Below are 25,818 nucleotides of genomic sequence, written 5' to 3' on the forward strand. Positions count from 1 at the left end.
CTGCTGTGGTTCAGATGATTGTGGAAATGAACTAAGAGAATTAATGGATATCAGCTATAGTTTGCAGGGCAGGGTAGATTTTACCAAAGGTGAAGAATGGCTGTTTAAATCCAAACTCCAATTGCAGCACAGTGTCATCCAACTGTGACAATAAATTAGTTTGTTTATTATTAAATAAACTGGGTGAGTTTTCCAGCCAAAGTCTGGTGAGCAGGTGCTGAGCATAATGCTGGCTTTGGATGCACAAATTCATGGAACAGCAGTCTCTGGCTAAAATTTTCATGGGCGTGAATCCAAGAATGTAAAAAATGGATACATTAGATATCCTTAATATCGAAAAGAACCTAAAATCCTATATTCCATGTCATCCCTCTTTATAATCGCTGGTTTGTAAATATTCTCCCATCATTGCTAATTGATTGTAATTTCTTAAATTATGTCTTCCCCCTTTCCTTTTCCTCTATAACTGACAGAGACGGCCCATAACCCAAGTGTGTTGCAGGAAGAATTTAGAGGAGGCATTTTCTCCATAAAGCTTTCCCAGGACTCTCAAGCTACAGCTGTGTTATGGGCTGAATTGTATACCTTCCAAAAATTTCATATGTTGAAGTCCTAACTCCCACGACTTCAGAATGCCACTGTATTTGGAGACAGGGTCATTACAGAGGTGATTAGGTTAAAAGGAGGTCATTGAGGTGGGACCTAATCTAATATGACTGATATCCTCATAAGAAGGGGAGAGTAGGACACAGACATGAACAAAGGGATGACCATGAGAAGACACAGGGAGAAGAGGCATCTATAAGCTTAGTACAGAGGCTTAGGAGAAACAACCCTGCTGACACCTTGCTCTGGGACTTCCAGCCTCCAGCACTGTGAGGAATTGTTGAAGCAGCCAGTCTGTGGTATTTGGTCACAGTAGCTCTAGCCAACTGACACCAATCAAACAAAAAACTGGTGTGAAACAGGAACTGGCTGAAGCATCTTCTTATTTCTGAGGTTTCCAAAGATGAAACTCATAAGCTGGGGGCTGGATGCTTTTGAAGCAAAATGGCTTGGGAACAACAATTCCCAGGAGGCAGAGGCTGCTTTTCCTTAGAGCCCCTGGGTCCCTATTTATTCAGACATCTCTAATCTGTCACAAAATGCTCAGGAATGCACTCTCTGCACACTCGCCCACAGTTCTGATCCCAAGAGTTTGGTTCTCCTGACCAGGAGCTTTGTGCTTCAATTTTTAGACATTGGTCTGTGGGATTCTGTAGTATGATATCATACCTTGCCAAAACTTCCTTTCCCCAACATTTTGTGCAAGATAAAATCCTCAATTTTTAATTTCATATGTAAAGATGGTCTTTCTACGTTCAGTTCAGGTTCTGGATGATGGCACGTTTTCTCCATCTCATCCAAGGGAGACTCCCAGGAGATTCCTTGTGGCTCTGAAAATGGCAACCAGTGGTTAAAAGGAAACAAGAAACAGTGGAGGGTTATTCTAGCTACTTGGAGAACATACTTTCTTTTCCACTCTTCCATTCTAGGATACATCTGCAATAATGCAGAAAGGGGTTCCTGCTGTGCCTGGTGGTACCTCTGGCCTGTGAGCCTGGCACTGGGGCATGGACTGGGTCTCTTTATCTACCTAACAGATTGGGGGAAATTTCAAGTGGAGAAGCAATCCAATCAGCAAAGGCCTGTACAGTACATGCAACACAAATGAGCACTTTCAGTGATTGTCAAATCATGGACAAATAGGGATCTTAACCAAATTAGAGGAAAAATTATCCTCAATTGCTTGTTTGGCTCACAGGCACAGTGGCATCAATTTCTACGATTTACCAGGGGAGGGAAGAGAAAATGGATTGCAGACTGTTAAAGATCCGAATTGCATCATCTGTCACAGTCTTTAAGTCAACGTGTACCTACTTCGATCATCTCTGAGACACTATCTACTTCTCTGCTCGGATGCCCTTCCCAACTCTAACCCAAACCTTTCTTTAAAAAATTCTAAATCTATTTATTCCTCACTCCATGCCAGAGGAGGTGTAGGAAAAACATTTTTGGAAACTTTCCTCTTCCCCCATATATTATTTTTTCTTTTTTATTGAAAATACTTGACATATCACACTGTGTTAATTTAAGATGTACAATATGTTGATTTGATACGTTTACATATTGTGATATGATTGCCATTGTAGCGATGGATGGTACACTGTCACATCACATAATTATCATTTTGTCTTTTGTGGTTGGAATAATGACATTTATTTTTCAATCTCTAGGTTTATCTTTCATATTCTCCCTAAATCCAAGGAAAATAAGTATTTTATAATGTCTGTTGATGCTATTAGGTTCCAGAGTCAGGTGGTCATATCCTCCCATGACTGACCTTCACACAGAAGGCTGGATAAACTTCCATCACATCATAAATGTTACAGATTTTGGGCACTACTCTTCTTCCCCTTTCTACTCTTACACTTCCCAGAACAGTCTCAGAGGGGCAGAATAGGAGGGTCCTCTGAGGTATTCCCACTACTGAGCTTCATGGTGGATTTATTTCTGTAAACCATTTAACAGTGACAGGAAGTAATGTTCTAAGATTCTAAGGAAAAACTTAGTTGTGTTCTCCAGACTTATCCCATCTTCTCCCTCCTACCCCCAATCCTCCCGCCCTTTCTAAAAGGTTTCCTAATGAGGTGTGTTTTGGTTTCACATCTAAGAAGTAGGAGCTTCTTAGTTGGTGGCTAGGTCTGTAATCTTGAAATAGAAAAGAATCATCTATCAGACCAGGTACATGGAGAACTTATGTACAGAGGACTCAAGTTAAGGTTAATCGAGATAAATTACTGACATTGATTCTATGGGGAGCAGGATAGCTACCTCGTTTCCCCGATGTCAGTACATATGGCAGCCTTGCTTCACCTTTTATGGAGCATGGGGGACCAATTTCAACTGGACCTTCTCTGAAGATGTGTTCAGAATCTCTTAAGCAGCGAGCCTAGATTACAAACAAAGAGTCAGACCACCCACCACTGATGGACAGCTCAGCCTGTCCTTGGGGAAAAAGCCATTTAAGATTACTAAATGTGTAAGATAACCAAAGCTCTTTCCCTCAGCACTCATTTTGGATTCCATATCCTGTGAGAGTCTGTCTATTGGATTTATGCACCAGCAGAACGTATTCATTTCCTTCATACTTTTCTGGAGGCTAATTGGTTTCTTGCATGCTATCCAAGGGAAGGTCAATGGATAGAAAAACAGCATTGCCAAATCCTACAGAGGGTTTGTTCTTGGACATGCAAATTACACATGCTAGTAAATGGCAAGGCAGAAGTTGCCCCGGACTCAGTGTTTTGAGAGTATTCTAGGGACGATTCTAGCATATAAGTGTATTCTCTCAGGCTATTAAATAGCCCTAGTGTATGGGTATAAAGCTGGCAATGAATCCTCAATAATTTTAATGAATTTATTTGTTTCTGTCCCTGCTCATTCTGTGAATTTAAGATCTTGCAAAGATCCATACACTACAAATGCATTAAATAAATATCTCAAAGGGGGCATATGAACATGAAGATGAAAGGGGAAAGGCAAGTGCTCAGAAATAGGCTCCATGTTGTCCCACATAGTTGCTACAGATCAGAGAGCAAAGGGACTGGAGTAGTCCTGGTTGAGCTGAAAGTGCAGGAACTTGTCACCTACCTGTTGAGTGCTCTCAATCATTGCCAGTGCTTCAGCCATTAGCTTCTGGTTTATGCCACATAGGTTGGCCACCTTTGTCTGGCATCGGTGATGCACATTCATGCCACATGCTGAAAGGGGGACAGTGACATCATGAGCCAGGGCAACAGAACCAACTTCCATGGCCTTTGTACATGATCTTCTTTAGGTATAAGTATGTTGAAGGAACAGTTGGCATCCCACATGCCATCTTCCCAGCAGGAGACACTGAACACAAATAAATTAGGACAGTGCTTTATGATGACACTGGGCATCCACCTCCCCTTCCCGAAACAGACACACACAGACCAGGTGGTCCTTGTGTGTTGCTGGGAAGTGATCCCCACTAAAGATGGAACCAGGGCTGTGTTGATAGGGGAGGAAGTCTGCTGTTAGTATGCACTTAGACTATGCCATTGCTGAGAGAAAAAGGCTGGTATTGGCTCTTACTGCTGGTAATGTGCAGTGCTAGAATTGAAGGTTGTTCATGCCCACTCTGGACCCTTACCCTAAATCAGAGCCCAGGCATCCCCTTTCCCATACAGGCTGCAAAGAGCTTCTCTAGGCTGAAGTCCAGGGTTCAAGTCTGCAGAACTGAAATGCAGATGGTGGTGATGGGGGGGGGGGGTGTCTGTGTGTGTGCTTAGGACTGGGGCTTGGAGGAGGGAAAGTGGCTGGAGAGCACATTCCCAGCATATGGGAGAGTTGGGCTAACTGAGCTAAACCACCTACATAGGCTTCCAGCTCTGACAGCCATGATCCTGCAGAAGTTTTCTGGTTCATAGTCCTAAAAACAGCACAGCAAGGGTCTGCCCTCCACTTACTGTGGCCATGTGAGCCTCCTTGGTTTGGAAGGTGTGCACACCTGTGTGTCTGTGTGAAGACAACCATTATATATCATGTTGTTAGTTTTAGAAAATTAAAATTCTCCTTGCGAAACATCACCATTATTGTGAAAAAAAGAAGTTCACAAAGATTTCAAATCCCAGGTAAAAGAACTCTGATCTGAAGTCCAACTTGATTCTATAAAGCTGTATCAATAGGGACCGTTAAAATGGAATTAGGCAGGAGAAGCTATAAAATCAGGCAGTTTTAATCTTATCTGCTTATTATTAGCCCATTTGTGTGCAAAAAACTTAGCATAGTGATTGGCATCAAATAGGTACTCACTAAATACAACTTTTCTTTCATCTTCATTATGTATTACAATAAAATATATATTGAAAAATTTAGGTGAAATTTTAGCAGCCTTCACCTTTAGTTTTAACTAGTCCACTCTTCCTCAGAGTGTTCATAACCAAACATAATAAAACAGCATTTTCTATGTAAATAAGTATAAAGCTACTACTCGTCCCAGTATAAATGGATAGGTGTAGTCATAAAAATCCATTTGAAGAGCCATGTTTAAGAAAGATGCTATTTGCAAAGGCTTGCCTCCCTTGAATTCTGCATCCTTAGTGCAGGGAGGCCAGCAATGATGATTTAGCACAAGGGATGGGGCAGTTTTACTTTGCTCCTTAAAACTGTAGCCAGATATAAGCTTGTCTCTGACGTGCGGTTGTGAAGAAAGGCCCCATCCCCGCTACGACGATGTCACGAGTCTTTGTTACTGACCTATTCGGTGATGCGTCGATCTCTGTGAGTGAAAATGGTTCCTTTTGATGTCTATTTTCATGGGAAGTACAGTGGAGAGAGAAAGCAGGCGGGTCAGGATGAAGGGAGGCCCTACTTAGGAAGGTGGCTTATAAGAGAGCAAGACAAAGGGAGTGTGCAGCAAAGACCAGGGAACAAGTGACATAGGGAAGAGTGGGAGGTGACAAAGATGAGGGCATGAGGTGAGACAGCAGGGACTTTGGGGTGTTGGCAGCAAGAACAGAGGACACATACAGGGGAGGAGAGGGAAGGGAGGAAAGGGGAGAGGAGAGGGGATGAGAGAAAAGAGGGAGGAGGCTACTGGAAGTGCGGGGGGTTAGGGGGGAAAGAGAATGGAATGGAGGAGAAAGAACATTTAAAAAGGACAGAACAAAGCAGGCGTGTGAGGCGTGAAATAATGCCAAGAATCCTCATGGGAGTTCTAAGCTCAGAGCATAATCACATGCTGGGACCTGCTCGGCCTGGGTAGGTGGGGTGCCCGGGCTCTGGGGAAAGGAAATGTGAAGTGTGAGACCCTCATAAGAACAGGAGGCCATCAGATGGGACTCTGATTATTCATGTCTTGTGTGTACAATTAGGGTATCTGAGGTTACTTCTTGCCGGTGAACTTGTAAAGATATTCTGTACAGTGCCAGGCCCTCCCGTGCATCTTGAACAGGAGAAGAAAGTATACAGCAGTACTCGTGGGCTACGGAGGGACTGTTCAGGTGAACTTTGACTGCATGTGGGTCTTGCCTTCGGTAATGATTTAAAAACCTACCCCCTCCTGCCTCCATTAAGATGTCATGCCAGGCTCCCCAGACACGTGAATGCAATTGGGATGAGGAAGGGGGACGCTGCTGCAGGTGATCTTTCACCTAAAGTCAGCACCTCTGTCACTTAAAAGATAAGGCACGCATTAGCCAGTGACATAAAATAAAGTAGGGCTGCCAAGAACAGTGGCTTCTCTAGTTAATAATTCAGGCAGAAGAGTCTCTGCCACAGCAGGAGCCCTCCTTTTTGAACATATCTGGGCCCCATCCCCACCCTCACCCCCCACTCAAAAGGCAGAGCTCTTTGTCATTGCTGTCGGAAGGTTTTCCTCCCTAGCCTCTAGTCTTGGTGTAATAGCATCTCCATTTCTAAAGGTTATTGCCTTGGCAACTTGGAGTTTTAGAGCAGGAAAGCCCTTTTGGCTTTTTCTCAGGGTTGGTCTGAATAAGTTGACCAGTGGAGGCTGCAGGCTCCGGCTCTGCTGTGCTGGCAGCCTTTGGGGAAAGGTCAGAGTCAGAGCTGGGCTCAGCCTCTCCCTGGGCATTTTGAGTGATAGATTCTCCATTCAGCTTAAGTCACGGAATTCTTCTGTGCAGGACCTTCCACCAGCCAAGCACAGGTGCCAGGCTTGCTCCTTAATGGGACTACAGACAGAACCTCACTGGTGATGCAAAGGAGGGTGAGGGGGCTCCCCAGAAGCTGCCAGAGTCAGGAGCCGGGCCCAGAGAGACAGTGGGTCAGGAGAGGGAAGCCGTCAGTCAGAGGAGAAATGCTGCCTTCATTTCTCCCCAGGACCAGGCACAACAGAGGGCAGCGGGCCAGGAGCCTTGACATTTAACCTGCGTGATTTTGTACTTGTCTGGGTTCAAGGATTAAGGTGTGTGGGAGGGGCGGTGTAAGAGAAGGAGCGGCAGTGGACTATTGTTTTGGTCATTTCTCATTCAGGATCATGGGGCTCCTCTAGGCTGCTTGGAGGGGTCAGTGGCCACATCTTCCCTCCCCCTGTCCCGCTCTTCATTGAAGCTGTGACTCCCCCTCCTGGAGGTGTTCTGTGGGGGCCCACACTCATTTCCCGCCAGACTCACCATCACACTTCAGTCCTTGCCTGGCCAGGCCCCACAGCAGGGTCCCACAGTGCTCACAGAAGGTTGGGCTTTTGTAATTGTAGACTTTAAATCTATGCGGCATGTCAATTTTGAATCTCTCCTTGTGGAACTGAAAGAAGAGGAGACCACATGATGGTATGTTCCCAGCTTATATGTCTTAGCAGATACTTTAGCATAACTAGCAGAATAATAAAAACATTGGAACGATGCGTATTTTAAACCACAATTTTTACTTGTCAAGTTTTATAGTCTTGTCCAAAGAACTCAGACAGCCATTAGCTCTTTGGGGGTAAGGGGTAAGCATGAGATATACACATATCAAGTAACCCGCAGGTAGACAGCTGCAGTCTGAGGCATTCCCCACAGTCTGACTAACTTTTCTGGAAGAGGGGACTAAGTTATTTATTTAGATGAGCTCAGTAAACCTTGCACTTCCTTTGTTATTTTAATACAATATTTCCTTTTCTCTTTCAACTCAGAACTAGTGCTTTAACCTTTGGAAGATGTTATGTAATGACTCCTCTACAGCAACATTGCCATGGGCTTATTAGTGTGAAGGTCTGAAGTGTGAAGCACTTCACACCTGTTATACATAAACTTAGGAGGCCAGAGGTAGCTGATGGTTCTGCCAGGTGTTGTGGACACATATGGCATGTGTGTTATCTTTTACACATGTGATATCTTATGAAATCCTCAAAACACCATTTGAAGTAGCCTCTATTAGTATTCTCATTTGACAGATGAGGCAATTAAGCACTGAGAGGGCAAGACACTTGTCTAGGTCACACAGCCAACTGAGCTGGGATAGCTATAGCCTGGCCATCAGAATCAGCACCTGTCCTCTCTCACTATTACTCTTCTCACTCTTAAAATAAATGTATGCTTTAGGGAATGGGGAGAGGGGAGTGAGAGAGGAATGCTGGTGGTAGATATATTGCAGATTTTTTTTTTTTTACAGAGTTTCCCAGAGTTTAACTCCTCTCCTTGAGGTAATCAAACTTACCTCATGAACAACAGCAAAAAAATCAGGCAGTTTGAATCCTGGCAAGAATAGCAATATTCTTGTGCAGCGTAAAAACTTTTATGTACTTAAGACTTATAATCTCTGCCTAAGTTTAAAAAATTTTTTAAAATATATCTTTATTGATTCAGAGAGAGGAAGGGAGAGGGAGAAAGAGAGCTGAAACATCAATGATGAGAGAGTCATCATTGATCAGCTGCCTCCTGCACGCTCCCGACGGGGGAATCAAGCCCGCAACCCAGGCATGTGCCCTGACCAGGTATCAAACCGTGATCCCCTGAATCCTACGTCAATGCTCAACCACTGAGTCACGCCTGGCCGGGCTTTGCCTAAGATTTTAATTAAACAATTTGTTTGGGAACATGCAAAGTAACGAAGCCATATTCATTAAAGTGATGTAGTTAATGTTCCGGCTTTGGCTATTGGTCAGCTTTGTGTCTTTACAAATGGCTAAAAAGTTGTAAGTTAGAATTGCTTAAAAGTTGCCCAGCACTTACTCTAGCCATTTTCAACCAAGATAAATAACTTTCCAAACTGACTTTGTATAAGCATTTCCACGTAAATATGAGCAATTAATGTCAAGGTCCGGACTAGAAGGCTTCCACTTTAAATCATGAACCACCCAAATGGTTTATGATATGTTTGGGAAAAGCTGAAGATCTGTACTTTCCACTTTGATAGTTACTTAGCCACATGGGCCAAGTGAATATTTGCAAGGTGATAAAATGCACACTGGCTTTTGAAGACTTTGTATGAAAAAATAATATAAAATATCTCATTAATTTTTATACTGATTATATATTGAAATGATATTATTTGGGCTGATTGGGTTAAATAAAATATAATCTTAAGAGTAATTTCACCCATTGCTTTTTACTTATTTAATGTGGCTATTTGAAAATTTAAAATTACACTGTGGCTCTCATTCTATTTCTATTGGACACTAAACTTTGAGGTTAACAGTCATGCTTACAGTTTGTGATTCTCCAGGAAAGCTGAGGCATCAAGTAAAGGGAGCAGGAGGGTGAGTTGGGAGGTGGCAATTTGTATTAAGCAAACAAAAACATTGGTCTGGGAGATTGAGATCTGAATTTAAGTCCCAGCTTTGCCACTTAAAGGTGGCTGACCATAGACAAATGACTTTAACCTCTTTGAGCCTTAGTAGAATCACTTTAATATGAGATTATCCCCTTCTAAGTTTTAAAAGAAATTCTACTCTGGAAAAACTCAATCAACCTGCTTTCTCTGTACCTGCCACTTTAATATGAGATTATCCCCCCTCCAAATTTTAAAAGAAAAACTCAATCAATTTGCTTTCTCTGTACCTGCCCCTTTGCTGGAGAAAACCACACCTTCAAATTCAAAGGGACTTCCAACTGTGTTTAGTAATCCTACTGCTTTCCTCTTATCCCTTGCTTTCCCATCTCTAAAATAACCTTTCACAGATCTTTTCTCCTCAAAGCCAGTCATTGCCTTCTTTTCTTCCTTTTTTCAATCCTCAGACTTCATGGAGAATATAAGTTGTCCAAGAGGATCTCCCTTATCTGCCCGCCCCCAAATCTACAAACCTACCTTCATCTGCAACCATCTTTTCCTCCCTTCCTGTTATAATTGATGGGATGTTCATCCATCCATCAGAGACCCTCTCCACATGTGCTTTGGACTTCTTCCCCTCCTGCCAAGACTCACTGCTTTGATTGTCCCTCTCTCCAGCTTCATCCATCTGTCGTCGTTCCCTAGCTATGAGAATATTTCCACCCCCTGTGTTTCACCTCTCCCCAGCTACTAATCTACTTCAATGATCACTTTCATGGTTAATCTTCATGATAATATTAAAACATAGGTTGTTTCCATGTTATTTCCATGGTTGTTTCCATCTTCCAGTACTGGCCAATGAAGGGACTGCCTCTCTAAATCCTCTGAAATTTCTCTGATCAAGGGCTTCAAAGATCTCCGTGTGGCCCCCATCTTTCTCAACATCTTAACCCACCCTTTCATACACAATTAGAATATAAAGAGCCTTCTCTGAGTTCTTGTTCTCAGTCTCTATCACAAGCTCCTTCTCTTCTACCTAACATCTAATTTTAGATTCCTTTGGGGTTAATATTGACCCTATACTCCCTTCTTCCTATACTCTCTCACTAGGTAATCTCTTTGGCAGCTTCAAATTCTACCCCAGTGATAGTCATTCCCAAATTTATAGATTTGGTCCATTGGCCCATATGAATTCCAAGCTCATATACAATTGTTTGTTTGATAACTCCACTTGGGTGTCCATAGGCATCTCAGACTAATGTTGTCAAAAACTGAAATATTAATTTCTCCCTCCAGAGGTCTCCTTCCAGTCTTATTCACATTCTCATGGTTCTACCATCTACCCCACTGCTCAGGACAGAAACCCAGTCATCATCTCTTTCATTCTCCACATTTTGTCTGCTGGCAAATACAGTTGCTTGGAACATCAAAATCACCTAAAAAACCTGCTTACTTTGCTCCGTCTCCACTGTCACCACACTTCTGCCCTGGTGGGACTCCATTCTCTCTGGTTTTTACTTTCACATCTCAACCCACCATTTCCCCTACAGCAGTCACAAACTGGACTTTCCGCTGGGGGGGAAAAATCCAACCTCTTTTCCAGAGTCTGAAGACCCCTAACCCATCCTGCCAAGTTCCTCAACTTCGAGTTCCATTCTTGCCCTTGTTGTTACAGTTATGTGGTCTCATTTCAGTTCCTAGAACATGCTGATTCTTTCCGCCCATGGAGCTTTTCAGCCTGTCTGGGGCTCCTTCTTCCTGCTGTTCACACAGCTGGCTCCTTTCACCCTTCAGCTCTCAGCTTAAGCACCCCTCCCTCAGGAGAGTCCCTGACCTTCAGGCTAAGAGGGCCACTCGGTTTTTCTCCATCATCGCACCTAGTTGGCTATTTTCATGGTACCTAATATAAATGGAAACTATACGTAGTTATTTGTTAATGATCTGTTTCCCCCAGCTTTATGGATAAGTCCACAAAGGCAGGACCACATCTGTTTTGTGCTCTGCTGTACACTGTACATAGCAGAGTACCTTCCACGTGTCACACACCCAATAAATATTTGTCGAATGAAGAAGGAAAGGGTGGGAGAAGGAAGGCTGCCTGACTTTCTAGCTCAGCTTCCCTCCCCTATGAAGTAAAATCTAACTTGTCCTCCAACTAAATACCTCAAAGTTCATTCTGAAAGAAATATTTGCCTTTTTCCCCCCTTGAGTTTTCTTTATTTTCACCCATTAAAAAAATGAAACATACTATGCAAATATTTTCTGAGAAGATTACACGCAGGGCCATTCAGACTCAAAGTGCTGCCGACATCCTTGGTCCTGTATTGATTTAGATGCCGTAGCAAGCATCTCTCAGCATGGACGATTCATTTCCCTTTTTCTTAAATTAGGTTAAATGGGGTCACTGTCTATATTTACAGACTTGAAATGTATCAGTCCTGAGCAGTTCTGATGTAGATCTGAGACCAGCTGATGGGAGTCTGGTCTCAGTTTAAAGAGGGAGGGCCAGTGGGAGCAGGCAACTGCTGGAAACTGCTTGTCATCTTGCCCACAATGAACATTTGCTGCAATGGCACAATCAGACCCTTCTAGAAGGGTTAAGCCAAGTTACTTAGGCATCCTTATTTGCCTCTTAAAACAAGAATTATATATCTATTATCATCTCTTGCTAACCATGTAAATGCTTATATCTATATCTTATTGTCATTTGACTCTACTCTTTAACTGTCACTTCTAGCTGTAGACACTACAAGAGTTGTTCTCATATAATTGATCAAAACTCTGCTTTCTGGCCACTTTCTATTATGTTTTTCTGCAAAAGGCAGAGCCCCTAAAATTCTTACTGTGCTTTTTAAATTCACATCCCAATCTTGGATCTCAGTAACAATGATTGAAGAGGAAAGGGTTTTAGGAGATCACTGATAAGCTTCAGGGTTCAAGTTCAGGCATTATTAAAAAGCATTAGTGCGCTGTAAAATTTAATGTCGGGGTAAAGTCGTAATATTTCAGAAAAGACAGAATCTAAATACGCACCATGGTTTCTCGGCTATTGATAGCTGATCCTGTGCACTTGGCTATAACTTTATCGATACACTTCTTGTGAATTGCTGCATTACATTCTGAAAAGAAACGATTGCAACTTCAAATTTTCAGAATTGAAGGAACAACTGAAAAAGAATGATGGCAATAGGACAGAAATCCTTTTTACTTACGTCGACACTGGTAGCCCTGTTTGTTCAGACCCCTGCAACAAAGCACAGCTATGGTTTATATGGACGTTCAAACAGCAGCACCACAAACATCGGAAAGGTGGTGAGATCTCATAGCTTCCTACTATCACAGAGCATTTTCTCATCAGCTGCCTTGGTCTGTCATTTGCCTAGAGTGTTAACATGTGTTTTTCATTTTAACTGCTTTGCTAAAAGTCTGATGATAAAATAAATGAGGAGCTATTATTGACTGCCCTCTCATTTGTATATTTTCCAAACAAACAGGTGGAGGTTAAGAGCCTGACTGAAAATGCATCATGGGCTCCTCCTAGTAGCAATTTCCATGTCCTACACTTAAAAATATCATTATCTCACTAAGCTCAGAATAAATCAGCAAAGACATCTGAACAACATTTCATTTCCTCTTTCTGAGTATCTCTCCTGAGTGACACTCACTAGAAACCAGGAAGAAAGTTCAGGTCATTAGATGAAAACAGGCTGATGGATATCCACCACAAGTCTATTTGATCTTGGATGACCTGCTTAAGCTGGGGTTGCTAATTAATGGATTCTGCAGTCGTCCAAAGGGAAGAACACCCTGTTAGGAAGTGAGCAGCCCAAGACGAGAGATAGGAGTTGTTTAAAGTCTCCATTCTATCAGAGCTTTTGCTATGTGGCTACTGAGGCTTGAACCAATCTCTGTTCGAGGGCTGTTAAAACACCCAAGAGCACTATAAACATCTAAATGCATTAGCTCTAATGGGAAAGTTGTTGCCTGTTGTAGACATTAGTGCTGGCACAGTTGGGCTATCGAAGTGGTAGGAGTTTCAGCTGTAAAACTCTGCTTACAATAAAGATAGCTACCTCCTCTATCCCTCCCTTCCTACCCCAGCAGCCTCCCATTTCATCAGAAACTAAAGTTCTTGGCACATTTTCCTGATGGAGCTGGCTTCCTTGTTCCACAGGAGCCATGGTATGAAATTTTTTATAGAATCACACCCTTTAAACCTTCTCAATCCAGGTGAGGCCACTGAAAACTCTCATATAGTATTTATTCTGGCACACTCCCCTAAGGTGGGGCATACCAGGCCTGGCGGGTTAAAAGGATGTGACAAAATGCGTAACCTAAAGCTTGGAGTGAAATGCCAAGTCACCGTACCAGACGAACTCATGGCAGACAGAGCAGAACGTGGGTTGTGGGAAGAAGGTGGCGGTGAACTCATGGCACTTGACATGATGGACTTTGGCCTGTTTGATGGCTCCTCGACGGTGATGCAAAGCAAAGAAGCCTTCATTCTCAAATTCACTCATGTCCTTCGTGTCTGTAGAAGAGCACAGGGGACAAAGTGAAGTTCTGTGATATGGCTGTTACAGCTGGATGGGGAGGCTGGGGAGATGGGGAAGGGACAGAGATGGGCAAGGAGTTAGACAGGCGTTGAGACCAGTCAAACCCCAAGTACTTACTAAGGTTGATGCAGTACTAAGCCTTTTTTTCTTTACAGATTTATCATCAGGTACATTATAGGATTGAAACAGTGAGGTTAAATTATTGGCTCAATCTTTCACTATTCTTTGACTGTGCTGAGTTACCGTCTTTCAATTTTTAAAAGCAGAGGTAAGAACTTTCAAGGTATTTAACAACCTTTCCTATTCACTGTCAATGATGAGTCAGCCAGAGAAGGCAGGAAGTGGTAAGTACTTTTCTGCCAGTAATTCTAGAGAATGATGTGGTTATTGACAGCAACTTGGAAATGGCATTTTTTTTTTTTTTTAGGTCCCAAGAAGCTTTACATCTGGTTAGAGAGTACAGTAGACTAGAGGGAGATGGCCAGACTTGTGTGTGAGGGAAAAACAACTTGGGGAGTTATTTATGTTTTGGTCCCTGATTCCACAGTAATCAGACGCACCAGCTACAGACTACACTGGTCAATGTGGAAAGGGCTGGAAATTAATAAATCACCACATTTTTTTTTGTAATGCCAAGGTAATCCTGGATGTTACCTAGTCATCTACATCAAACCATCACATTCACTTTTCTTCAGTTCACCCTGGGCTCTGGATATTGGTGAAGGTACTTTAGGTAGTCACTGTCCACCGCACCTTATGCCCAGATGACATCTTCCCAAAAGGCTGGTAGAATTTTGAAAATACCAGTAATGCCCTGGCTGAATCCCAGGCCCAAAGAAAATACACAATAGCAAGGCAGTCATAGTTAAACAGCATGATGAAAACTATCACATGCAAGAGAGGATAATATGGTAAACAAGAAAGAAATAACAAAAATAATCATCATCACTAAAATAAAGAAAATGAATTTAATGATTTTAACTTCTAGAATTATAATTATAAATAGTTTGAAGATTCTTGGATCACATTCTACCTCTTATTTTTATAAATACAAAAAAAAATGGAGGTTTATTGAGTGTAAGGGGCTCATATTTCACAAATATAAAGAGTTAATATTTAAACTAAATTATTTCTATTCTGGCTAAGCAGTGGCAGGGCTCTGACAACATACTTGGGCAAATGTCCCTGCTAAGGTACTTTATTTTCCATATCTCTGTTAGTGGCCAGGCTTAGAAACACACTGAGTAGACAGAGGTGGGGCTGTGTAGATGGAGATCTCTCCCCCAGGAATCCAGCCAAGTCCCAGGATGCATTTTAGGGCTAAAATCTTCTGTACAGTGGTCCACAAGTTTGCTTTATAGCAACTCCAGACTCCCAGATAAAAGAGCATCCCCAATAACCATGTAAAGAGTTCCACAGATAAGGGCATAATACTACCTAATGCTTTAAGGTTAGGCAATTTAGGTCTTTGTATTTGGAACTGGATTGGAAATTACTCATGCTTGGTGAATGAGGGGTTAAAGTCAGGGTCATTGAGGCTATTGCCTTCTTCCACAAGCTCCGGTGTAAGTGTGGAGATCTAGTTACAACTCATGACTGGGTAGTAGGACATGTTCAGTAAGATTCGACTCATTTCTATTTTGGTTCAGATGAAATGATGTGAAATAAAATTAATAAAGTATAAAATTACTTTTAAGTTCATGGGATGAAATGAAATTATTTTGGAAATTCTAACTGTATTACTATAAAAATTATATGTATCCTGTGCATGAGACTATAATACTGTGAGGTTTTTAAAAAAGAAAGTGCTAGAAATAAATTTGTTCCCTTGCCGCTTCTTGTGATATCCTTTGTCCTCTAACCACTTCAGTCATTATAAGAGAGTGAATTTATGAAAGCTCAGAATTTCCTGAATGCTTCTGGTATTTACTATATTTATTTCCAAAGCAATTTGCTCTTCTGTTTATTTATTGGCTTAAAGAAGCTCATTGGGTTTTATATGTCTGGTTATGTATTTTATATTCTTTAGTTTAATTTATCACTTGTTTGCAGTCAATCCAACCACAAATGTTTCCTTGGCAGCTCTGAGAAAATTACTATGCTGAGCATTCTAAAGAAATATAAAATATTATCCGTAACCTTTGAGTAGCTAACAGTTAAGTCAGGGAGGCAAGGCACTCGCACAAAGAACTGTATATAGGATGGTATGAAATAGACTTGGAGATATGTACATCCATATGTTTTACATGGTAGGAAAAGGAATTACAAAAGAGAGCACAAAAAGGCAGCTGAAAAATTAAGAGGAAAACTTGAATAATATCACATTGGGCTAGCCAAGAAAGAATGGGTTTCTCAGCATTGAGTTATACAGAGATGTCAAGGGAATTGAAGGCTAAGAAACAGGAATTTGTTTTGAGGATTCACACTCTTGGAGAAAGCCATTTAGCACATTGGTGAAAATATAAGCCAGGCTCTTAGGGTTTAAGAATTGATGGAGTAGTGAATAAACAGGGACTAATAAATATAAACAACGTTTTCAAGAAATGTGTCCAAGAAAGAGAGGAAAGAAAAAGTCATGGAGGTAAAAAGATTTTTTTAAAAAGGTATCCTTTTGAAGATAGGAGAAGATGGCTTAATTCAGTATGCCTTTGCAATGAGTTAGAAACCAAAGAGAGAAGAAAAATTGAAGATGCTGGAGAGGAAGCATGATTGATGGTACAGAGCTGCTAAGAATTAGATGCAGGAGACCAAAAGAGGGAGGGACTTTCTCTGAGGCAGAAAAGCAAGAAGAGAATGCAGGAAGAAGCAACTGTATTTTAAGTACAGAGACAGAGGGAAGACGGAGTCTCTCCCACTTGTATGTGGGACAGACCAAACTCCAAGAGTAGGAATAAGATGTCCTCAGAAACTAAGGAGTAAGGGAATGTCTGGAATAGCCACTTATGGGAATCAAGAGAAAATTAAAGGAATTTCTAAATATTAGGGTGAGTCCAACTGAACAGTTCGACAAACATTAATTAAGTACCTCCTATGTACCTAGAATGGAATCTGGTGCTGGAGTTAGAGAGACAAATAAGATTAGTTCAACCATTGCTTTCCTGCAAGGAATTTAGAGTCCACAAGGAAAGTAGTAAATGTCAGAACAGAAGTATTCAAAGGATGCTATGGGACCACGGAGGCGAGGAAACTACACCAGCTAGGCAGGTGGAGGTAGGCGGAGGTGAGAAAGAGAGGAAAGTTGGGACAAAAAAGGTACTAGCAGAGATACTTTCTGAATTGGGTTCTGAGGGATAACTAACTCCTATTAATGTGTGGGAAAAGGTGTGGTGGAAAAAAGCAAAAAGTATTCTCTCTAGGTGAAAAAGAATGAGCAAGGGTATAGAGATAAAGTATCTCAGGATGTGTGCACTATGAAGCAGAAAACATCATTGCTCACATCCAGAAGATGTGTAGTGTCACATCAGTTTGAGTATTTTCCTGTAGATAATTTATAAACACTGAAAGGCTGCAGGCAGGGACAGAGGCACGGGGAGGAACAGAGGCATGGCATATTTAGAATGGAGTTTTACATAGTTTATTCTGGCAGCCATGTAGAATAAGTGGGATTTGGCAAAAGGTAATGATAATGTAAGCAGGGGATATAATTGGAAAATACTAAGTAGACAGCATGGGCAGAAATTGTTGATGGGTTAATGTGGGAGGCTGAAAGAAAAGAAGGCTATAAAAATTACTTCCAGGTTTCTGGGTGGATGAAGCAATAATTAACCAAGATAATGAAGACAAAAGGAATAGGCTACCGGTAAAAATGGTCAAAGGCATAGGGCAAGAGAGAGGAAATGCACAGTGTAGAGATCAGAACATCTTTGGAAGAAGAGGGTGCTCATGACAGCAGAGCACTGGCAAGGGCTTGTCATGGACTCCAAGCTAGGTTAGGAGTTAATGTCATAAGTGACTAACAAATGGGTGTGAAAGAGAAATGAGATTAGGGTAAAGTCTAGTACTTATTGGGTAAGAGAGAGGACAGAATTGACAGGAGAGGAGGATGAGCTCCAAGAAAAAGAGGTCTGAGAGGAACCAAGACGGTGGCATAGGTAAACACGGGTACTTACCTCCTCCCACAAACACATCAAAATTACAACTAAAATACAGAACAACCATCATTGAGAACTGCCTGAAATCTGGCTGAATGGAAGCCCTACAACTAGAGAATTCAAGAAGAAACCACATTGAGACTGGTAGGAGGGGTGGAATGGGCTGGTCCAACACCCACGTGTGGTGTGTTTTTAATCAGGAGGGGTATCTTGGCTGTGGAGATCCCCTGTGAGGGGCAAGGAGTCCAGCCCCACACCAGAACCATCATCCCAGGGTTCCAGTGCTGGGAAGAGAAGTCTCTATAACTCCGGGCTATAAAAACCAGTGGGGATTATGGCTGAGTGACAGAGGCAGCTGGAGAACCAGGCAGTTCCTCTTAAAGGGCCCACACATGGACTTACTCAGACTCACTCCCTCTGAGATCCAGTGCTGGGGCAGCAGCTTGAAAAGATTCAGAGACATACAGGAGAAACTAAATTGTCTGGCACCAGAGCAAGAACTGGGGGGTTGCTTTCTCCCAGACAAAAATGTTGGCAGAGGTCACTGTTCCTCTGCTGAGACCTCCCCCACCACAGAGCCAACTGGAAGGCACCATATCTGAGTCTCCATCAACCTGACCCACACTGTTTACCCTGCCCTGGTGATTCCCTGAGACCCCACCAAACCCAATTTGCAGCCCCACCCAAGCAGTTTGCAGTGGCTTTTCCATGTGAATGGACTGTCCTGGCTCAGGCTTCAGACTTTCCTAAAATCTCTCAAACAAGCAGCAGCTGGCCTCAGCATGCCTCATACCTCTCAATAAGTGGCCCTAGGCCTGGAACTAGCAGCAGCTTGCCAAGTTTCACAGCTGGGCCTTTCCTGGGCACCCCTAAGACCAACACAAGTAGCAGCCATCTGCAGATCACTTTGTAGTTCGTGCTGGGTGGTTCCAGGCAGGGCGCAGGTAGCAGCTAATTTTGCACCTCCTGGGAGGCCCCAGAGACAGTGCACCCCAGTGGTCAGCTTCGACCATGCCAGATTACAACCCTACCACATCCACCAGCGACACACTTAAGGGACAGACCTGGTGAGCACCAAAGCCCCACTGAAGCAAGTCCTGCTTCATAGGGGCATCTCCTGCACATCAGCTCTTCCACTGTAGTTGCAGCTGGTCCTCAAAGCTGATTGGCCTAGGGGTAATTTCCTCCAGTGACACCAATAATGATCAAGGCTCAACTACAACAGGACAGTGCACACAGCCCACACAGGGGAGCACATAGAGTGCCCAGCTCAGGTGACTGGGGAGGCTGAGCCACTGGACCCTACAGGACACCTACTATACAAGGCCACTCTACCAATTTCAGGAAACATAGCAGTTCTACCTAATACATAGAAATAAACACAGGGAAGCAGCCAAAATGTGGAGACAAAGAAACGTCACAAACGAAAGAAGAAAATAAATCTCCAGAAAAGGAACTAAATGAAATGGAAACAAGCAAACTACCAAAGAGTTCAAAACAATGGTTATAAGGATACTCAAGGAACTTAATGAGAACTTCAAGAAGCTTAGTGAGAACTTCAAGGAACTTAGTGAGAATTTCAAGAAACTCAGTGAGAACATCAACAACATGAAAAAGGACCAGTCAGAAATGGAGGACACACTAACTGAAATAAAGAATAATTTACAGGGAATCAACACTAGAGGACACTGAGAATCCAATCAGCAATTGGAATATGAGGAAGCAAAAAATACCTAGTCAGACAGCAAAAGAAAAAAGAATCCCAAAGTATGAAGATAATGTAAGGAGCCTCTGGGGCAACTTCAAGCATATCAACATTCACATCATGGGGGTGCTGGAAGTTGAAGGAGGGGGGCAAGAAATTAAAAACCCAGTTGAAAAATAATGACAGAAAGCTTCTCCTACCTGGTGAAAGAAATAGACATACAAGTCCAGGAAGCGCAGAGAGTCCCAAACAAGATGAATCCAAAGAGGCCCACACCAAGACACATAATTAAAATGCCAAAGGTTAAAGACAAAGAAAGAATCTTAAAAGCAGCAAGAAAAGTTAGTTACTACACGGGAGTGCCCATACGACTGTCAGCTGATTTCTCAAGAAAACTTTGTAGGCCAGAAGGGAGTGGCAAGAAATATTCAAAGTGATGAAAAGCAAAGACCTACAACCAAGATTACTCTGCCCAACAAAACTATCATTTAGAATTGAAGGTCAGATAAAGAGCTTTACAGACAAGAAAAAGCTAAAATAGTTTACCACCACCAAACCAGTATCATGTAAAATGTTGAAGGGCCTTCTTTAAGAAGAAGAAAAAAAATATGAACAATAAAATGGCAATAAATACATATCTATCAAGAATTGAATCTAAAAATTAAAATAAACAAAGAAGGAATCTAATGAACAAAACAAACTGATGAATAAAATAGAACCAGAGGCATGGAAACATGGAACAGACTGATGAATCTCAGAGGGTAGGGGACAAGGGTGGCAGGAAGAGATTAACCAAAGAACTTACATGCATATATGCATTACCCATGGACACAGATAATAGAGTGGGGAAGGCCTGGGGCAAGGCTGGAGCCAAGTGGAGGGGGGCAATGAGGGTAAAAAAAGGGAGGACATCTGCAGTTCTCAACAATAAAGATTTAAAAAAAGAAAGAAAAAGAAAAAGAGATCTGACACTGAGTCCTTACTGGGGTGGAGAATTTCACATGAAGATTGTAGTTATTGAATGGACAGTGAATAGTGTAGGAAGATGTAAAAATATGAAGTGGGTGTGTCAGATGGTGATGGTGGATATTGAAGTTACCAAGAACGATGGGAGGAGAGCAGAGGGAGAAGAGAAAAAGTGATTCTAGCACAGAAATAAAGGAATGGGGATTTTTAAAAGATAAAGAATGGACTGAGTTGTGTGTGGAGAGCAATGAACCATTTAATTCCCTATAGAGTAGAAGAGAATTGAAGCTTCCATTAAAGAGGGATGCAGGAGACATGATATCATCTTAACTGCTATCCAAGATTGAAATCCTTATCCCCCTTCATTTGCCTTCTTGTATCTCCCACTTCTACCATTTCTATTATTTTTCTACTCTATTTTAAGAGATGTCATCAACTTTTTCCTTCATTCAACTTTCATTTTTAAAGAATTACAAAGCACCTTAACTATGTACTTATAATGGGCATATCTTTTCATCTACAGTGCCAAACAATCTTGCTCTTATTTTCAGTTGGACTCTTCATTTATTTCATTCCTATAACCACACACCTAGACCAGATTCTTACCACCTCTCCACTGCAAAAGTGAAATTTTACAGGCTCTCCCTCTATCCAGTCTATTTCCTTTCCCCAAAATATCCCACATTCTGTCACAAGCAATTTTCCCCAATTACTGCTTTAATCGTTGTCATGTCCTACTCAAGAATGTGACTGTGACTCTTTGCTGGTGACTTCTCGAAGTCACGTTCCTCTTGCCTGGCTTCCTATGTCCTCCAAGATCTGTCTTTGACTCTTCATCCTGATTTTATCAGGGACCCACTGATCTACCTACACTGATCTTCTCATAGTCCTTTGTCCATTCATATTTTTGCTCAAGCCCAGTTTTTTTTTTCTTTTTTTTCCTCCTAGAGATTACTCCCTCTTCTTTGCAAATCTCAACACTGCCTATCCTTCAGTGCCTCCCATGTGTAATTTTCTGGAATGAAGGTAACCCATTGGTTAACCTGTATTTATATGGTTTAGGATTTAATTCTTGTACTGTTTAATCTGAACCACTGCTCCAATTTGGGTTTAGGATCCCTGAGTAAGAACTTACGTTTGGGTTTTCGGAATCTTTCAGAAAACAATTTCTTATATGTAATAATAAACATTCTTAACTGAATGATATCTTATACTTCTCGTGATCAATAAGGAATTTTAGGGATGAGTTATTCCATAATATTGCTTGTTAAAAATTATGGTTTTTTGATACAGAAAAATTTAGAGAGGGGGTCTTAATTTGGGCCTAGTATAAAAAAATTTAAATACTACAAAATTTTATTTTAAAAAAATCTTCCTGGGCTTGTGTAACTATTGTTTGTGAAATATCATTGTTTTTGGTCCACCTGAACTTGCTTTCTCATTCTCATATGGAACAAATTGAAGTTCCATAGTAGTAGGATGGATATCCATGGATTTTTTTCTCAAAGTAGTGATCTTTAAACCATTTACCAGGAACACTTGCATTCAGATGGAGGACTTTCTTCAATTTACATTTGGCCACGTTATGAACTAATAGGGGAAGTATATTTTATCTTACTCAAGGAATTAAACAGTATTGGTATTATAATTTAGTCCAGTACTCTCACTTTTGATGCAAAATCACTATCATTTGGCTGACTCAAAAGTAGTATAATAACATGTTCTCTATATCTGGAGCCACCAGGGATAAAAGAAAAGTTCAGATTATACTGCTACTTCTTAAGGAGCTTTTCTTCTTCTTCTTTTAAAAGGTTTATTATGGAAAATTTCAAAGATATACAAAGTTGAGCAAATACTGTAATCAATTTCCCAGTAGCTATCATCCAGCTTCAACAATTTCCAATCCATGGACACTCCCCTAACATACCCAATCCACTCCCCCACCCTGTGCCAATGGGTTATTTCAAACAAATTCCTGGTATTATTTTATTATAAACACTTGAGTATGTATTTTAAAGATCAGGGCCCTTTAAAAATATAACTACAATATCACCATGCCTAAAGTCTCAATAGCATTAAATATCTGGTGAGTGTCCCATTTTTACATGATTACCTCATAATATGTTTTTTCCATTGTATTTGTTTGAATCTGAACCCAAAGGAATTGTATGTGTGAAGCAAAAACCCCAAAAGCACCAAAATTCTGTAAATTAAAACTTGTTTCTTGGTAGTAAAACCAATTTAGAAAATAATTAAATCAGTTTAGTATCAGTAAGTTCACATATCCATTCTGAGGTCTAGAATTTTATGAGTAGTAGCATTTAATTCCTTTAAATTGCACTTTGACCACAGAATATAAATGCAATAGGAGGAACTGACAGGCCGTCACAGGCATCAAGCACACACTCATGAACGTAACTTCTGTGACCAATGTTTGTTACATGGAACTGAAACTCTTTAGCAATGCATTTTCCTCCCTTGTTCCTAAAAGGATTTGAAGTAACTAACTTGAAGCCATTAATATTTTGCCACTAGCGTTATGGAAAATATTTATTGCTCTCATATTTATTTTGTATTCTACTGATAATGTGATAGGCTGTTATATCACATCATTTACACACAGACAGTGTTGAGGCACATAAACAGAGCCTTTTGAATGTACATTAAATTCCCAAACTAAAATAAAGACAGGCTATAAGAGCACTGGATATATGAGTCCACACAATTAAATAACTAATGCTATAAATGTTTTATATTTTTATGATTCTCTCACCCAGATAGTGTGTTTTCAACTAATGTTTGAGCACCACTGAAAGTTTTAAGAACGTTCCTTGGGCTTCCATTTTCTCCTAATTCTTTTCTATGCTTTACAAAAGTCCAATGAATTGCACAACAGGAGAGGGACATGCCCTCCTCACCCCCAACAGGAAGAAGAAATGTCACTTGCCACTCATTTCCAAGAAGTATCTTGCGTTCATTAGCATTCGGCCTTGAGGTTTCAGCTCTAACTGGTTGAGAGAAGGAAAGGAATATTAATCAGAATGTGAAACAATGCTGAGGTTAATATCATAACTGATGAGTTTGGTGATAGCAGATTTCCTAAGTAGAATCTAAGCATTGCTCCCTTTCATTTTACTCATACATATTATCATAATAGTGCAGCATCCATGCATATAGCCTTTCTTTTATGAAGACACCTCAGCAACTCATTAATTTTACCTGGAGATCAAAACTTCCATAAGAAACAAAATTCCCAAACAGATTCTATTGATTTTCTTGCCCCGCACTGCTGCTTATCTGAGGAGTTGCAGAGGGGCAGATTCAGATCTTAAATATGACAAAAGGATCACAGATCCTGGGACTAACTCACATGGGGAACAAGTAGGTCTTTGGAAGGAAAGGTAAGTCCTTTACTGAGGGTGCCTCCACACACATGACTAGGCTAATCAAGGTATGGAATGGGAGTGGCCTTTTCTTGCACAAGGAGAGACTTTTTCCTTGGGAAAGTGCTGGATAATCTAAGGGAAATTTTAATTCAATTGGTTCAAGAAAGGATAAAATAATATATTTCAGTACCATTATGTAGAAGGGACTAGAACAAAGTGGCATTTTAAGGCGTGATGCCGGATATCTCGTGATATGACATAATGGAAAAAATGTCAAATCCAAGATAACCTGACAACCACTGCTAATATGCTAAACCATAACACTATATTGTTAATATGCCAAAAAGAATAGGAAGGTGAGTTAAAGGTCATTATTGATAATTACATCCATGAGTTAACTAGAATAACTGAGAAATAGTAAGAAGTGTCCGGTTGAAGCCAGGATTGAATTTGAATTGTGGCTAAATAATTTACTGGCTGTGTGACCTTGTGCAAGTCACTAAACCTTCAGAGATCTCTGAAGAACTGATACTTATGTAACAGCATCACTATTATTAGAATGTTATGGTAAAATAAGCCTGTGCTGCTTGGTCAACTATAGATTCTCCTGCAAGCTTAAATAGATTAATGAAAAGAGAATGCTTTTGCCATCAAATATGTACACCACTGTTCTCTGGCTTGTGGAATATGTAATAAAGATGGGCACAAAGATGGAGCTAGAGGAGCAGGAGACAAAGGGCTCGTCCCAAACCAAGGGGGGAAGATTGGTACTAGGTGACCAGAGTGATCAATAGTCAGGACTTAGTGGTGATGGAGGCAGTTAAATCTGTTAGCTGCTGTCAAAACAGTGTCCATAAAAGTCATAGTTCATCCCATTTCTGAGAGCAAATAATAGATAACTGCACAATGGGCAAAACCCTTGGGAAAGCAAGAGGCAAGCCTCCATGGGGGGTTTAGAAATTGGATAATGGTGTCTGTGGGGGTGAAAGGTAGCTTTGAGAAAATAATTTTTTTTAAATAGAGAAGTTAATTTTAAGAAAGCAGAATTCAGTAGACGCATGGGAAAATATAAGTCTAAACCAACCTGTTGGCCCTTAAACACTATAAATAAAAGTCAACCAAGAAATAGCCTTAAGCCCGGCGAGGCGTGGCTCAGAGGTTGAGTGTTGACCTATGATCCAGGAGATCATGGTTCAATGCCTGGGTCGTGGGCTCGATCCCCTGGGGGGCGGGGGGGGGTGTGCAGGAGGCAACTTATTAATGACTCTCTCATCACTGATGTTTCTATCTCTCTCTCTCTTCCTCTCTCTTCCTCTCTCTGAAATCAATGAAGATATATTTAAAAAAGAAAAGAAAAAAATAGCTTTAAAAGAAAGAAGCTGGAAAATGTAAAAAAGGTTGCTAATTAAATGAAGACCTGAATGTCCTCAAGGGTTATGTCAAAACAATCATGGATAAAAGAAAAGGAGTGGCGGGGAGAAAGTCTGATATGAATAAAATCAGAAAAAGCTGAGGAAAGAAATCAAATGCAACTTTGAGATATAAATAGAAAAGCAACCTGTTTATCAGTGAAGCTTAACAAAAGAATTAAATAATTAGTCATCTTTTAATTATTTGAGAAGGATCATTTTTTCATTATTTGAGAAGGATGTCAAATAACACGCTACTTTTAAAAATTAAGGATTTGGGGACTCTTTTTTTTTTAATGAGGCAGAAAGCAGAAAGTAAGTGGGAAGGGGGGAAAACTTTCTCTAGTTAATTTCTCCTACCCTAGCCTATTGCTCCCCTGCTTCAGGCCCAGCTACAGCCTCTCCCCCTCACTTACCCTTTCGCAC

General features: G+C 41.1%; 1 protein-coding gene across 4 annotated transcripts in view; it reads right to left on the reverse strand.

The window, feature by feature from the left end:
- PRKCQ (protein kinase C theta) overlaps positions 1–25,818 on the reverse strand; it is a 118,272-nt gene that overhangs the window by 40,035 nt on the left and 52,419 nt on the right. For all 4 annotated transcript variants that reach the window (XM_081141545.1, XM_081141544.1, XM_081141547.1 and 1 more), the window contains 8 exons: positions 23,545–23,605; positions 13,648–13,810; positions 12,492–12,523; positions 12,313–12,398; positions 7,203–7,332; positions 3,694–3,803; positions 2,875–2,992; positions 1,276–1,436 (listed from right to left, as the gene is read on the reverse strand). In XM_081141545.1, the coding sequence (XP_080997671.1) occupies positions 1,276–1,436; positions 2,875–2,992; positions 3,694–3,803; positions 7,203–7,332; positions 12,313–12,398; positions 12,492–12,523; positions 13,648–13,810; positions 23,545–23,605 (861 nt within the window). The remainder of the gene's footprint in view (positions 1–1,275; positions 1,437–2,874; positions 2,993–3,693; positions 3,804–7,202; positions 7,333–12,312; positions 12,399–12,491; positions 12,524–13,647; positions 13,811–23,544; positions 23,606–25,818) is intronic.

Source organism: Miniopterus schreibersii, assembly GCF_964146895.1.
Source record: "Miniopterus schreibersii genome assembly, chromosome: 1".
NCBI lineage: Eukaryota > Metazoa > Chordata > Mammalia > Chiroptera > Miniopteridae > Miniopterus > Miniopterus schreibersii.